The sequence below is a fragment of the Aegilops tauschii genome, chromosome 3 (genome assembly GCF_002575655.3).
Source record: "Aegilops tauschii subsp. strangulata cultivar AL8/78 chromosome 3, Aet v6.0, whole genome shotgun sequence".
In the NCBI taxonomy this organism is placed as follows: Eukaryota; Viridiplantae; Streptophyta; class Magnoliopsida; order Poales; family Poaceae; genus Aegilops; species Aegilops tauschii.
In genome coordinates this window covers 590,882,618-590,899,303 of record NC_053037.3, presented here as the reverse complement: position 1 = coordinate 590,899,303, position 16,686 = coordinate 590,882,618, and the positions used below count along the sequence as shown (strand labels likewise).

Sequence of the window (16,686 nt, the reverse complement as noted above, 5' to 3'; positions counted from 1 at the left end):
AGACAAGTTGACTTCTGCTCCAGTGCTTGCTCCACCTGATACTAAGGACTTTGTCATTTACTGCGACGCTTCCCGCCAAGGATTAGGCTGTGTCCTAATGCAAGACCGCAAAGTGATTGCTTATGCCTCTCGGCAATTGCGCCCTCACGAAGAGAACTACCCAGTTCACGACCTCGAACTTGCTGCTGTCATTCATGCGCTGAAGCAGTGGAGACATTACCTTCTCGGTAATCGTTGCGAGATCTTCACTGACCACCAAAGTCTGAAGTATCTGTTTACTCAGCCAGACTTGAACCTCCGTCAGCAGAGATGGATGGAGATTGTTGCAGACTTTGACTTGGGTATTTCCTATACGCCAGGCAAGGCTAATGTAATGGCTGATGCCTTGAGCCGCAAGTCTTACTGCAACCACCTCCAGGTTCACAAAGTTCATCCCTCACTTGTTGAAGAATTCAGAAAGCTGAACCTCCATATTGTTCCTCCAGGTGCACTCGCTCCCCCTCCTAAGGAGTTTCGCAAGATGAACCTCCGGGTTGTTTCCCAGGGTTCCCTCAATACCCTGGCTGTCGAACCAGATCTCTTGGACTCCATCAAGAGAATACAGGGATATGACTCTGAAGCCCACAAGATTAAGCGCTACCTCGCAGAAGGAAAGCCCTCATTCTTCACTATTGCTGATGATGGCACTTTGTACTTCAAGGGCCGCCTAGTGGTGCCATGTGCAGAGAAAAACCTGGATATGACTCAGGAAGTTATGAAAGAAGCTCATGATACGCCTCTATGTATCCATCCTGGTAGTACAAATATGTACCAAGACATCCGTCAGAGATTCTGGTGGTCTAATATGAAGCAAGACATTGCTCGTTATGCTGCTGAGTGTGACGTTTGCCGTCGTATCAAAGCAGAACATCAAAGGCCTGCTGGAACTCTGCAACCTATCTCTATTCCTGTATGGAAATGGGACCATGTTGAGATGGACTTCGTCACTGGATTTCCCAAATCGCAGAAAGGTAATGATGCTATTCTTGTCGTCATTGGCCGGCTTTCTAAAGTTGCACATTTTCTGGCGATCAAAGAAACGATCACTGCTAGTCAGCTTGCAACTCTCTACATGTCCAGAATTGTTTCACTTCACGGTATTCCACTGGTTATCAGTTCGGACCATGGCAGCTTATTCACTTCAAGATTCTGGGCAAGTTTCCAAGAAGCTATGGGAACTCATCTGTCATTCAGTACTGCGTTTCATCCTCAGTCGCAAGGGCAAGCTGAACGTGTCAACCAAGTTCTCGAAGACATGCTTCGATCTTGCGTTATTTCCTTCGGCAAGAAATGGGAGGAATCTCTCCCGTATGCTGAGTTCTCTTATAATAATAGCTGTCAATCTAGTCTGAAGATGGCCCCCTTCGAAGCGTTATATGGACGAAAGTGCCGAACCCCTCTGAACTGGTCAGAAACTGGGGAACGTCCACTCTTTGGTCCGGATATTATCCAACATGCCGAAGAACAAGTCCGCATTATTCGTGAGAATCTCAAGACTGCTCAGTCACGTCAGAAGAGTCAGTATGACCGTAAAAATAAAGACATGGTCTATCAACCCGGTGAAAAGGCTTATTTTCGAGTTACACCAATGAAGGGTGCTCACCACTTCGGGATCAAGGGCAAGCTAGCTCCTCGCTATATTGACCCAATCCGAGCAGTGGATCATGAAGTGCTCGAATTGCAACAGGACCTCTCCTATAAAGAGCATCCGGTCCGCATTCTCGACCAAGCTGAACGCCGCGCACGTCAGAAGGCGATCAAGTTCCTCAAAGTCCAGCGGTCGCACCATTCTGAAGATCAAGCCACCTGGGAACGCGAGGATCGCCTACGTGATGAATACCCCGCACTGTTTCCTTCTACCTCCTAAATCTCGGGACGAGATTTCTTGTAGTGGAGGAGATTTGTAATGCCCGGATAATTAGGCTACAGTAAAACTCTCCTAATGATGCCATGTCATCTCTGTTTACTGTTGCTAAACTCTCGTTAGTTCAAAACCCTTTCAAAAGTCAAATTCAAAATATGTCAAACAACAAAAGTTTTCAAAAGTTGAAACAAAAATGTTCGAGCAGTGCCAAAAATGGCATAGGTAATTATGGTGTAGAAGACACAATTTTATAAAATACTTAAATGCCCTAAATTAAATAAAACAGAAAAGGAAAAGAAAAGAAAATACAAAAGCAGAAGACAAAAGAAAAAAAAAAGAGAAAAGGACCCCCCTGGACCAGACGGCCCAGCTCGCAGCCAGGCCGGCCCACCTGGCCCATCCGGCCGACCCGGCCCGTTCCCCCGTCGCTCTCTCCCCTTCCCTGTTCCCCCGACCAGGGTCGGAACAGGGGCGCGTCCCCGCCGGACCCCCTCGCCGGCGTCGAGGAGGGGATAAGATCGCCAGTGCCCCCGCCTCCTCGGGCCCCTCTCCCACTTGCCCCGCTCTCCGCCTCTCCCTCTCCCCTCAGATCCACCACGCTCCCCCCTCGTTCCCCACCTCATCCGAGCGCCGCCATGGCCTCGCCGCCGTAGAAGACGCGACCACCGTCGTCCGTTCGTCGCCCCGGCAAGTCCTGCAGCTCCGCCGTCGTCCGCTGCTTCGACCGGTGCACCCCATTGGCGTCCGGAGCCACCGTAACGCCCACGACGCCGCCGTCTTCCTCCTCTGCTCCGACAAGCTACGCCGCCGCTCTTCACCAACACCAGCGATGCCCCTGCAGCTACTAAACCCCCAAGGGCCACCGTGTGTGCCGCTCGGTGAGCCCCCGCTTCCTGCCCTCTCTCGCGCGCCCTAGCTAGCTGTCGCCGTAGCTCCCGAACGCTCCGCCGCGGATCTCGTCGCCGACGAGTCTCCGGTGACCAACTGGTCACGGGCCCGTGCCGGTTGCACTCACCGCGCCCCGTAGATCCTCCCCAACCTCTCCGTTTGTTCGCTAGCTCGCCCTAGCTCCGATCTTCACCAAATGGTCAAATGGTCACGGGCCCGTGCCGGTTGCACTCACCGCGCGAGCTCGCCGGCGTTCGGTCGCTACTCAGGCGGCTCCGCTGAGCTGGCACACCGGGGCCCACCCCTGGGTCACTGCCTGTGGGCCTAGGGGCCCCAACTGGCCACGTTGACCGAAGTCAACTGCGCTGATGTGGCAGCTACTGCCACTGACATGCGGGCCCGCGTCATTTAAAACATTTTTGTAAATAAATAAAATGCCAATTATTTCATTAATTAAATTTAATTAACTAAATAGTCACTGACTACTGGGCCCCACCCACTAATTAACCCATTTAGTTAGTCTAAACCCCCTGTTAGTGTCCCAGACAATGACATGTAGGTCCCACTGGACCCACCTGTCTGGTTTGACTGGTCAACCGACCAGTTGACCTGCTGACATCACTCTGATGTCATGCCTGTGTCATCATTCACTGTTCTGGATAATGTTGAATTTAAATAAATAATTAAAGTCAGAAAATGATTAGATCTTTAGAAAATCATATAAAATAATCCGTAACTCGGATGAAAATACTTTCTACATGAAAGTTGCTCAGAACGACGAGACGAATCCGGATACGCAGCCCGTTCGTCCGCCACACATCCCTAACATATCGAACTCGTAACTTTCCCCCTCTGGTTCATCTGTCCGAAAATGCGAAACACCGGGGATACTTTCCCGGATGTTTCCCCCCTTCGCCGGTATCACCTCTTACCGCGTTAGGGCACACCTGACACCGCTGTTTCCTTTGTCATGCATCGTTATGCATCTGTTTGCATTGTATTCATTATTTCTTCCCCCTCTTCTCTCCGGTAGACTACGAGACCGACGCCGCTGCTGGTGCCCCGACCGACTACGCTGTTGACGACCCCTCCTTCTTGCCAGAGCAACCAGGCAAGCCCCCCCCCCTTGAGCACCAGATATCGCCTATTCTTCTCTATACTCTTGCATTAGAGTAGTGTAGCATGTTACTGCTTTCCTTTAATCCTATTCTGCTGCATGGCCTGTCTTTGCCACTACTGTTGTTACCTTTACCTGCAATCCTACATGCTTAGTATAGGATGCTAGTTTTCCATTAGTGGCCCGACATTCTTGTCCGTTTGATGTGCTATACTATCGGGCTGTGATCACTTGGGAGGTGATCACGGGTTTATACTATATGCTTTACACATTATACATGTGGTGACTAAAGTCGGGTCGGCTCGTGGAGCACCCGCGAGTGATTCACGGATTGGGGGCTGAAAGGATGTTTGTCCCGACGGCCCTTTGGGTGGATCTTTGTGGCGGAGCGACAGGGCAGGTTGAGACCGCCTAGGTGAGAGGTGGGCCTGGCCCTGGTCGATGTCCGTGGTTACATCAATTAACACGCTTAACGAGATCTTGGTTTTTGATCTGAGTCTGGCCATTTGGTCTATACGCACTAACCAACTACGCGGGAACAGTTATGGGCACTCGACGTCGTGGTATCAGCCGAAACATTCGTGACGTCAGCGACTGAGCGGCGCGCGTCGGGTTGGACTGCGTAACGTGACTTCCTTTGAAATGGAGGTTGCTAGGTCTAATCTCCGGCCGCATACGCAACGTGCAGGTGTGCAATGGGCGATGGGTCCAGACCCCTGCGCGGATAGGATTTAAACCGGCGTGCTGACCTCTCTGTTGTGCCTAGGTAGGGCTGCGACGTGTTGATCTTCCGCGGCCGGGCATGACCCAGAAAAGTGTGTCCGGCCAAATGGGATCGAGCGTGTTGGGTTATGTGGTGCACCCCTGCAGGGAAGTTTATCTATTCGAATAGCCGTGTCCCTCGGTAAAAGGACGACCCGGAGTTGTACCTTGACCTTATGACAAATAGAACCGGATACTTAATAAAACACACCCTTCCAAGTGCTGGATATAACCCGGTGACCACTCTCTAACAGGGCGACGAGGAGGGGATCGCCGGGTAGGTTTATGCTATACGATGCTACTTGGTGAACTTACCATCTACTCTCTCCTACATGCTGCAAGATGAAGGTGGCCAGAAGCGTAGTCTTCGACAGGATTAGCTATCCCCCTCTTATTCTGGCATTCTGCAGTTCAGTCCGCCGATATGGCCCTTTACACATATACCCATGCATATGTAGTGTAGCTCCTTGCTTGCGAGTACTTTGGATGAGTACTCACGGTTGCCTTTCTCCCTCTTTCCCCCCTTTCCCTTCTACCTGGTTGTCGCAACCAGATGCCGGAGCCCAGGAGCCAGACGCCACCGTCGACGACGACTCCTACTACACTGGAGGTGCCTACTACTACGTGCAGCCTGCTGACGACGACCAGGAGTAGTTAGGAGGATCCCAGGCAGGAGGCCTGCGCCTCTTTCGATCTGTATCCCAGTTTGTGCTAGCCTTCTTAAGGCAAACTTGTTTAACTTATGTCTGTACTCAGATATTGTTGCTTCCACTGACTCGTCTATGATCGAGCACTCGAGGCCCCAGGCTTGTATTATGATGCTTGTATGACTTATTTATGTTTTAGAGTTGTGTTGTGATATCTTCCCGTGAGTCCCTGATCTTGATCGTACACGTTTGCGTGCATGATTAGTGTATGATTGAATCGGGGGCGTCACAACGCCATGCTGCCAAGTACCACCGGCCGACATAGCTTGAAGTCCTTGGTAGATCTGTCATGCGTAGCACCTGCCGACCAGGCATGACAAAGCGTAGCTCCTGTCGATCAGGCATGACTTTTCATCTCCACCAAAGCTCCGTGCAAGACGAAGCCGCTCCACCTGCTGCCTCTGACTTCCAGCGCTGCTCCACAAACGATGCTCCCAAGAGAGAAATGACACCGCAGTGCCGCCATCGTCCGATCTGGAACACCAGATCCTAGGGTTTCCCCCGGAGCAGCACGAGTGGGTCGACAGTAGTTACACGGCGATGCCTCCATCAAGGTAACGGCGAGAACGCCGCCATCACCTGCCGTCGGCTCAGTTTTCATCGGCAACCATGTCTCCCCTACTCGCAGTCGGGACTAGATGATGGATCTCGAGATCCAATCACCAAGCCTCTGGCCGGCCATCTCTGGAAGAAGATGACCACCACGTCCACCAGCGTCACCACGCCGGGCACGCGTTGCCGCTGGCACCCCCATGGTGCCTAGAGGCCGACAAGCCCCGACGAACACCATGCCTCGCCAGCCGCCATGGCCCAGATCCAGATCAGATCGGGGTCAAGGGCCCCAAGCCGCAGCCGCGGCAGCACCACTGGACGGTGCCCTGCCCTCCACCCCGCCGTAGGACCGAGTCATCGCCGGAGCTCCGCCGCGCCGCGCCGCCAAGCCGCCCGGCCGGAAGAACTCGCACCGCCGCCAGGGGAGAGAGAGAGACGCGCCAGGAAGAGGCCCCGCCGCCGCCGGCACTGCCTGGGCTTTGCCCGGCTGTGTCCCTCGGCGGCGGCGAGGGGGGAGGGAGGGTGGAGGGGGGCCGGCGGCGGAGGGCGCTAGGGTTCGCCCGAGTCACCTCAGAGAGGGACGCGGGGGACGAGAGACAACAAGAGTTTGGCAACAAGCATGGGTACCTTATTTGCATTTTAATGATTAGGATTTAAAATCCAAATTTTATAATCTATATTACTCCACATATATAGTCTACAAAATGTACTACCAAAAGAATGTAGGCAAACAGTATATTCTGCTTTTTTAAGTAAGGGCAACACATTATTTCAAGGATTGTACTCCGCTAGCCTATGCAGGTGCACGGGTTGATGACTAATGTTATTAATAGTGTTTTGCAGGGTGCCCGAACAGTGGTACAATAGCATACGTGAGTAATGTGGCAGCGGGACATAACCTCAAGTTATAAGATTTATCGAGGTTGAAGCCCCTGCAATGTGACTAACAACCCTAAGCTCGCTTGCCTGAAATTATAGATATAACAAAGTACAATGTAGGATACTTGTACACTAAGTTGCTGGAGAAATTTGGTGGCCGATCTCGATGGGAAGTCCAAGAAAATCATCACCATCACCATAAGGGCCTCCACCACCACCACCACACCATCCCCACGACCACCACCACCATCATCTCCATGTGCACCATGTTGATGGTGATGGGCAGCTTCGATGTTGAAGTAGAAGACACTCTAATCTTGGTAGCTAGATATTTATTCCCAGCTTTCGGTCAGTGGAGCGCCTTCTTTCTTCGGTGTTCTGGTTGGGGACGGCTTGTTCTTTCCTTGTCATGGCTTCTCCTTCCTTTGCTTGGAGGGGTCCGGGCGATGCCTTATTTGTGTCTTCGTTTCTTGGGCGTGGACTCTGAACGGGGTTATCATTCAAACTTCTTCAAGATTCCTTCTACTCACACCTAGCCAGATGTGGGCCCAGTTCCACTTCTAACTGGCAAACTCCCCATCAATATTCATAGTGAAGTCTAGTCAATCGGAGCTCTCCCTATCCTGTAGATGATACCTTTTTCTTATTTTAAATGTGTTCTGGAAGCAAAAAACTAAGCATTGGGGAGATGAATAAGTGCTAGATGGATATGATATGAGGGACTTTGGTACTAAAATATACTCTAAAAAGTATGCATAAAATCTACTCACCAGCGCACCGCACACGCCAACTGTAGTGACCAAACCAGCCAGTGTGGGTGAAGACGCCGACAGACGGGTCTAGCTAGGCTCTCGCGTGTGGCTATGGGGCGCACCAAAGTCCGTCACATGACGGAGGCCCCAGAAGCGCCATCGGTCCACCCATCATGGACCTTCCAAGTCGGGTTGCCCAGGTCCAACCCATCCGGGAAAATTGGATGGCTCAGAGCATCCCCAAGCCCCCGACGCATGCCACCTAGACGGCTTGGAGCGCTCGCATCGCACGCGCGGACTGTAGTGACAGAACCAACCGATATGGGCGAAGACGTTCTCAGGCGGGCCCGACTAGGCCAACGCGCACGGGAGGGTGTGCAGGGGGCGCCGCCCAATGACTGTGGCCCCGGAGGACTGAACGATCCACCCGTCATGGACACATGCCAACTGTAGCGATCACGCTCCTTCGGTCCTGTCATGGACTCTCCAGTCGGATCCCCTGGGTCTGTGCCGACTGTGCAGATCAGATGACTAGGAGATGCCCCGAGAGGCTCCTGCCGTAAGCCACCAGGCAACGGACGGCTAGAAGCCTCTCTTCACCCTCGAGCAGCCAAGAAAGGCGGGTACTCCAGGATCCTTGGTAGGATTAATACTATGGATCTACTTGATGTGTTCTGTTTTCACACATGCGACTAAGTTTTCATTTCAACCTCATATTCAAGAATCATAGCACAAAATATAAATTTATTTACGAACATGAACAACATAATAATCACTTTATTGTTGCGCTGGGGCATATTTCCAACAGACATGCTAGTTGTCTCATATGTGATGACAAAGTCAGCACTGACCATGAAGCAATGGCGAGTTGTTGGCATGTCAATGATGACCACTATTGGTTGGTCAGTTTTATTTGGCACTGTAGTAGTGACCCATAGCGAACCGAGTAGGAGCTTCATATTGATCTTGACATGGACCATCAGTCCTAAGTTAAGAAGGACAAGCTATACATGAGAGATATGATGCGGGGTAAATGGACAAAAATTGGATCTATGGTTATATGCTATTGGATCAAAATCAACTACATGGACAACAAGATCAAGGGAAACATATCAAAGAACTCAGGATCTTATTCAAATCATGCATCTAATGCAAACAAAAAGTGAGTCACTAAACTGAAATAGTAAATCAACAAACCAAATCAAACACAATCAACTACTACCTCCGTCCTGGTTTATTAGTCCTCTTTGTATTTTGTACCAAAGTTTGACCATAGATTTAACTAACAAAATATTAATGCATATCACCAAAATTATATCATCGGATTCGTATTTGAACATACTTTCGAACGATATTATTCTTGGTGACATGCATTAACATTTACTTAGTTAACCTAAGGTCAAGATTTGGTACAAAATACAAAGGGTACCAATAAACCAGGAGGGAGCTAGTAAGACCTAAATCGTATAACAAATCCACAAATAAAGGATGTAGGAATCAAACGCACCCTAGCTGCAGGAGAGGAAAGAGGTAGGATAGGAGGAGAACGAGAAGGGAGAGGGTAGTGAATGGAGACAAATGATGCGTGTGTATTATTATCACACTAGGGGGGGGGGGCGGTCTCAAAGCCCATTAACGAACAAGAGAAATCAAATGAAAATAAAACAAATGTTCAACCTCATAGGAAAAACCAGCATGAATCTTGGAGAACAAACAGACGATTATAGATTCGACTGATGGAAAGACAAAAGGAATAATAGATAAATATCTAATGCGACGTCTTTAACATATGAACCATCATGAAGGCTATATACAAAGTCATGATGATGTAGCTGCAGTCAATGATCCTCTTACTAGCCCACTATGACCAGACTTAATTCCTCAAAGGGGGTGTATTTTTAAGAACTTTGTTTTTGCCATCTAGCTTGTGCAATGTTACCTTAAGTTTCGCACCATAACCATCATCCTCGGGCTTGACTTCCAAAAAATCTTTCAACTGTGTCAAATCAACTTGGTGAACTAGAGTTTTTCGGCTAGGTGACGTCTGAGGAGAGAGCGCGCGGGGAATTTCACTTAAATGTCCCGCGCTGCCTTTTCTGAGTGCTTATCGATGGGGCACTTAGGAAAGATCCCCCAAACCTAGATCTAGGTTATCACTTTTACCGAGAGTGGTTCTCGGGAAAGGTAACCTTGCCGAGTGGGACTCCCGGCAATGGTTAATAGTCAACATCATTTATTCCTTTTTCATGTAACCCTGCAGTAAAAACAGATATAACAGTAATATAGTTATCTCAAATATTGCATATATGCAATTTTGGGGGATGAAACCCTAGTGGTGCAATAAATGTCTCAAATATTGTAGGCGGATTCCAAAAATACTGGGGCTTGGCATGTGTCATGTGATGGTCTCCTTTGAGAGCATGAGAAGTTTCGAGTCCAACAGAGTAGCACGAAACCCATTTCATTCACAAAACGGACACGTCCCTCTAGATACCCAGAGACTATCTCGGAGATGGTGCAGTTTACAAGCAGCCTTAGGTGAAGGTTCTTTGAAATGTGCCCAAACTTTTACCACACCTTCCAAGGGGCATGGGATTTCCGAGGATTTCCAAAATTGTATGATTTTCAAGGATTTAAACGGTTGGATCAGGCATTGCCGCCGAGGTAATTTCGCCCCCTTCTGGCAGGCCTGCCCCTCCCTCGTCTGCACAAGGCCTACACATGTCGCAAAGACATCATATAGGATTTTCCCTGCTCCTTCTGGGTATGGTTTCATGTGTTCGCCTTGTAGATTTGTAATTTTCGCGCGCTAAAACCCAAGGGTGCAATAAATGTCTCAAAAATTGCAGTTGGGTCCAAAAAATACCGGGGCCTAGCACGTGTTCTGCGATGGCCTCCTTTGAGAGCACAAGAATTTTCGAGTCCAACGAAGAAACAGGAAACACACTTCATTTACAAACCGAACACGTTCCTTCTTGATACCGAGAGACTACCTCGGAGATGCAGTTTGAAAGCGGTCTTAGATGAGGCTTATTTGAAACGCACCCGAACTTCTACCACACCCTACAAGGGACATGTGATGACACCGTGTCAGGTAATGAGGATTTCTGGCATCGTACGATTTTCTGAGGATTTAAACGATTGGGTCAGGCATGCCGGTGAGGCAATTTCGTCCCCTCGGTGGCTTGGCCTTCCCCTCCCTCGTCTGCACAAGTCCTACGCATGTCACAAAGACATCATATAGGATTTTCCGTGCCGCTTCTGGGCATGATTTTATGTGTCTGCCTTGCAGATCTGCAATTTCTGGCGCTGAAACCCTAAGAGTGCAATAAATTTCTCCAATATTGCAGGCGGGTCGGAAAAATACGGGGGCCTGGCACGTGTCGTACGATGGCCTCATTTGAGAGCACCAGAAGTTTCGAGTCCAGTGGAGCAACATGAACCGCACTTCATTCACAAATCGGACACGTTCCCTCTTGATACCCTGATCTGCAATTTAACCAAGTTAATAAAAATAGCTGGCAACCAATAGTGCTCTCATTGTTAGGAATATGGACTGTCACCACTATTTAAGCCGGTCCTGCCGCTAGTCCTTAGGCAAGGTGGGACTAAACTAAGCGCTCACATAGACGGAAAAGTCCAAAATAGGAAACAATTCTTTGTCGAGAGCCAAGTCATGGGCTCTCGGCAAAGCATTACCACAGTCACCGAGCCGCTAACCACTGTAGGACTTGCCATGTGGCACCACTTTGTGTGAGACGTTTGGTTCTCGGCAAAAAGAGCGTTTGCCGAGTTTCATCCTTTTGGCGAGTGTGTTTTTCACATGGTATCGATAAATGCCCGTGTTTGCCGTGCAACATCGATTGCCGAGTTCCCCTCTCGGCTTACTTCGCTTTGCCAAGTGCCCGTGGGTTGGCTCCCGGCGAAGAGCCAAGCACTCCGCGTACAGTGAATTTTCAGTAGCGTTGACATGGACTACAGCCGAAAATCGTTCCTATTTTCAGTAGCTGTTATGCTAGATCATTTCCACTAAAATACCTGGGTATGCCCCATACATCCATGTGGATTTCTCGTCGAATTTGTTGAAACTTCAAATTATGATTTTTTGGATTATTTTTAAAAAGGGTCTTCATGGTGGCCGAGCTCCAAAACGAATAGTGAGAGCACAGTTCTTTTTACAAGACCTGCCGGCCGACTTTGGGCTGCACGTGTACAGCAAGCCCGCACACACTAGAAGCTACCACTATTTACTACAGCTTGCTACCTTAACTGGTAAGCTTCTTTGCCTTAACTAGTCAGTCACCGTCCCCTTTGATATTTTTGGGCGTATCTCGGTAGTATCCAGGAGAGGAGACCAGGACTAGATTTGGGGTTTTCTCCACCAGGTCATCTGTCTCCGAGGTCTGAGCTCCAGTTCGGGGACACCGGCCGCTAGGTCTCTGCTCCACTCCACTGCGCCGGCCGCCGGGACTCCACGTCAGAGGCAGCCTTCAATCAGTCTCTCCACCCACGGTGGGATTAGGTTTGTCTTTGAGCTATTTTTCTCCAATGCGAGTGTCAGGAGTAATCGTGACTTGAGTTTGTTTTCCGGTCAGTTGCAGGCGCTGCATGCGGATCCTGGCGCAGGCTGTTGAGGTTGCGTGTGCATGCAAGTAGTTAGTGCTACTTGGTCATGTGGTCATGCATGGATATGGATCGTGCATGTAGTGGTTAGCTTAGTGCGTGAGTTTGTTGCCGGGTGTGCCGGCCGGGTGGTGTGTGTGCACGGGTATAAAGACCCTTCCTCCATGTACTGATCGAGTGGCGTCGTCTGTTGCCGCGCCATGGTGACGGTATGTGCCGAGTCGAGGGGGAGGGGCCTAAGGAAGATGTAGTCTCCGTCGGGACTGTGGTATGCGCCCGGTCGATGTGAGAGTTCTTCCGGGGTTGTGTTGCGTGTGTGCGTGTGTTTCCATGTATGTGTGTTTGAGTAGTTGAGTTGAATAGAAGCCAACATACAGGCCGTTCCGCGGCCGGGGTGTTCGTCGCCGGAAAATTCTGTTCATCCTCTTCTACCTTCCTCCGGCGTTCGTCGCCGGAGGGCGGTTCGGCGTATGTCGCCGGTGGGTTTGTCCCAACAGCGAGCAAAGATTTTTTTTGTCATACATGTTCTACTCACCTTCTGCATCTCATGCCAACTAATCAGTCGGAAGTTAATTTGGATCATGACCGTATTTCCAGATGTGGATTTTACCGTGTTCATCAGAATCCTAAGAACAGCGTGATTTGTCGATTTATTTGTAAAATCGATGGTTTCCTTTATCCACAGGGTTTTTAAGCTTTCTTTTTTCTTTCAAAAGAGTGGTTTTCAGATTTATCTCAAGAAGATAGTACCAGATCCAGATGGACATTACGTTCCTCTGCCCAGTCGGCTCTCTAGATCTGCCCAGTCCTCTTAATAAGAAAGGGAAAAAAAAGACGAACAGTCTGATTGATCAGAGAGCTGCTCCGGTCCAACCATCCATGTACATGAGAGGGTTAGGAAAATCTGCAAATGTTCCATAGGGCAAAATATGATATTTTCATATGGGAAATTAGGCACAGAAATTCAAAAAAGATTAATAATCTGAAAATGGTATATAATCAAGAAAAGCAAACAAAACGAAGTCATAAGATCAATGTCAAACTAAAGTGAGGTGTTTGATCTCTGACCCAAGTAGTATGACCAAATCTTGAATGATTAATACCACCTAACATAATATGTGTTTAGTTTTACAGGACGCATACAAGATGAGCAATCCTTGTGAATGCTGTCAGAGCAAGCTGAAGTTTATTCGGCAGATAAATAGGAATTTTATGCATAGCATGGTCAGTTTTTCAGTCTTTTCTGGTTCAGTGGTTTTCACAGTTTTTTCGTTGCATTAAACATTGTTTGCATCATTGCTGCTTGTTATAGGTCTTACCAGAGTGGTTTGTTAATCAACTTGGAGGAAAGATATGGAGAACCATCAAACTTCAAGCCCCTAATGGGATCATATATGATGTTGGAGTTACTGAGAACATGAACAGAATTATCCTCAAGCTTGGGTGGGCAGCATTTCTGGATGCTAATGAAATAGAAGAAAACTATCCTTGATGTTTCGGCACCTCGGAAACGGCCCGTTTGAGGTTACAATATTTGATTCCAATGGGAAGGAGAAAGCCTCGAGCTGTCACCTTGTTGATAATTCGAGTAGTTCTCATGATGGTGCTACTCAGTCGTCAGCAGGGGAAGATTCAGATACAGATGGAAGCCAAAAGGAAAGCTCCTACTGTTGCAAAAAATCATCAACGATGCCTGCAATATCTTATTCTTCGGATGAATTCTCAGGTTAAGTTGTGTAATCAGATTTTTCAGTTACTCCCCACTACATTGGTCTCTTACTATCGAAGATTTCGTTACAGCAGAAGACAATTCTGTGGAGTCAGATGATCTACAGAAGCTTTCAAACTATTATGTGTTATCAGGGCAATGCTATCTTACAGAATCACAGGAGGTAAATATGCTTGCACTAGTGAAGAAAATTCGACCTGAAATCCCTATGCTTGTTGTCCAGATGAAGAAGAGCAATGTAAAACAGGGTCCTACTCTGGTACGTAAGCTTTACCATCGCATTTTGTATAAACTCCTCACTATCTGTAGCCATGTACAGTTTCTTTTCTATTTAGGAAAGTCCGTGGTCTTGCTCTAATTGTAACAAACCTCTGAGGATATGTTTGCACAAATGGCATAGGTTAAGGTGTTGATAGGTTTTCGCCCCATGATATGTGCTTTTAATGCGAACACATGTAGTGGGTTTCCTACCAATGTGTTGAACTCGCTCTTCCCTTTTCCCTTTCTGGATCTTGTTCTCGGACTGATGTATTTCTGTTATATTTTTCATGGCAAGGGGAAGAGCCCGGTTCAATTTGTTTTTTGAACAAAAGGCATACACACAACTAAATCAGCATTATTGTTGCCTTATCGGTTAAAACCATGTGTATTGGAACAGTTTAGCCTCTTTAGTACTTGGGCTATCATATAAAACAGCTGAACGGTATCACCATCTCTTTCTATCCCTTTGTCAATTAGGTAATACGTAAGGATTATGCACTCGAGCACTTGCCATGCAAAGATACAAATATAATACTCCAGCTGCCTAGGAAAAACAAGGATTGGCACTGCAGATTCACTATCAGGCCATCTGGGACGTCTGATGCTGGTCGGCGCAACCTTTCACTGGGGAACTTTGTCCATGACAATCATGTTAGAGAAGGTGACATCTACCTCTTTGAACCAATGGCAAATGCTAAGCAGAAAAGATTCACAATGATTGCCCATCTCCTTCACAAAGAGAGCATTGATCATTCCCCTGGTGCAAGAACTGACATTGGCTCAAATCATGGAAGGACAAGCAAAAAGATGGCAGTTGCTATGGTGGAACCACCTACCGATGGTATGCCAGCTTGACACTAAGATCTTGCCACTGCTAGGATGCATATATTGCATTTTAGTTGGCATTATATTTTTCTGATTCATGTGAAAACTTGTCCAGGTGAAGAGTACTCTTCGGAACATGAAGAGCTTGGAGTCCCTGATGATTCTGAGGGAGGTTCTGAGCCTCCCTTCATGTTGCCTGACAAATCCTGTCTAACACCAGCACAGAAGGAAAAAGTGTTCGAGAAAGTCAATGAAATCAAGTCAGAACTGCCCTTGTATGTCGCTGTCATGAGCAAGAGCAATGTCTGTCGGGGTGGTAGCTATAACAGTCCCGTCCTAGTAAGTTCGGGGGAAAACATTTTCTGTTTCTGCCTATTGGTTCAATATATAGATGGGAACAAATTTCCATGTATCTCCGTCGTTGCGTCATTCTAACATTTTCCCTGTCTTACCTTATATAAACAGCGCTTCGGCTCGCAATACACAAGCAGATATCTTGTTCAGAAGTCTGCTGCTGGCCATCATCGTGGAAAGAATAGACATATATAACTTTGGTGCTCCAGCGGGAGGGGAAGAGCAGATCATGGACTACCAATGTGCAACACAGCATGCGACACACAGCGCATATAATGAGGGTTCTCAAAGGATGGACCTCTTTCGCCCGCGCCAACCGCCCGAGGGAGGGGGACCTCTGTCTCTTCAAGCTGATGAAGAACAAGGAGCCTCTGACTATGATGGTCTACATCATTCGCCGTGAGAAATTTTAGCCTGAAGCATGTATTGCATGCTTGCTGCTCTGGTGATCCTGAACTTTTGGTGGTGGAAAACTAAGTGGCTTATCTTGGAACGAGGGAGTAGTAGAGCAAGAAACTTGTCTGCTATCATGAGACGTTATCTTAGTGTTTTCCTAATCCTGCCAGAACTTTGTTAATTTGAGAGTAATTTGAATGGGTCAAGTTTGAACAAATTAAGATGTGTTTCTGAAGTTGATTTGAGTGAAAATGTTTTTTATGGGATTCAGATTTGAATTTGGAAGATGATGGTTTACATCATTCGTTGTGAGAAATGTTAGGCTGAAGTATGCCTTACATGCAACTGCTACTTTGATCTTGAACTCTGGGAGCCAAGCTATGTGGCTTATCTCAAAATGAGGGAGTCATTGAGCAAGAAACATACATGGTTATCATTACATGATGATCTTGGTGCTTTCTTATAGAATCTCCAATAGCTGCCCTATAATAGGGCACCAAGCGATTAAAATTTGGAGCACAAAAAATTAACTCTTAGGGCATGAGAAAGTGGCCGTAGCACACCAAATAGGGACTGCAACAGTTGCCTTAAAATAGAGATTCCCTAAAATAGGGCAGCGGCACCACAAATTTGTTCTCCACAATTGCGAACATGAGCTATGAGAATGAGACAGTACTGAGTTGTAAAATAGACATGATATAATTCAGTGCAGATTTTTTTTTTCTAGTGAGACAGTACTAAGTTGTAAAATAGCCATGATATAATTCAGTGCAGATATTTTCTTCTTTTTTCTTTTGTTATATAAAAGGTATACGCTTGACTTTATAGATAAAGGCAACAAGTATCAAACAAGGTCCACAATGTCCACAGAGGTGTACAAGAACAAACCAGTTTAAGGACTGCAATAGCAGCAATTAACACAGTTTAATGACACACAT

General features: G+C 47.7%; 1 protein-coding gene across 1 annotated transcript; it reads left to right on the top strand.

The window, feature by feature from the left end:
* The first annotated feature begins 12,383 nt into the window (after positions 1-12,383).
* LOC141020758 (B3 domain-containing protein Os03g0619600-like) lies at positions 12,384-15,755 on the top strand. The gene is made up of 7 exons (XM_073495699.1): positions 12,384-12,392; positions 13,318-13,407; positions 13,496-13,626; positions 13,937-14,171; positions 14,651-15,014; positions 15,114-15,301; positions 15,390-15,755. The coding sequence occupies exons 1-7, from the start codon at positions 12,384-12,386 to the stop codon at positions 15,753-15,755; spliced, it is 1,383 nt and encodes a 460-aa protein (XP_073351800.1).
* Positions 15,756-16,686: the final 931 nt, after the last annotated feature.

What these genes read in the sequence shown, in the direction of transcription:
- LOC141020758 (XM_073495699.1), top strand. An exon ending in TAAAACAGGGTCCTACTCTG is followed by an intron (nt 14,172 to 14,650) that starts GTACGTAAGCTT and finishes TTTGTCAATTAG; the next exon opens with GTAATACGTAAGGATTATGC. An exon ending in CTGTCATGAGCAAGAGCAAT is followed by an intron (nt 15,302 to 15,389) that starts GTCTGTCGGGGT and finishes TTCAATATATAG; the next exon opens with ATGGGAACAAATTTCCATGT.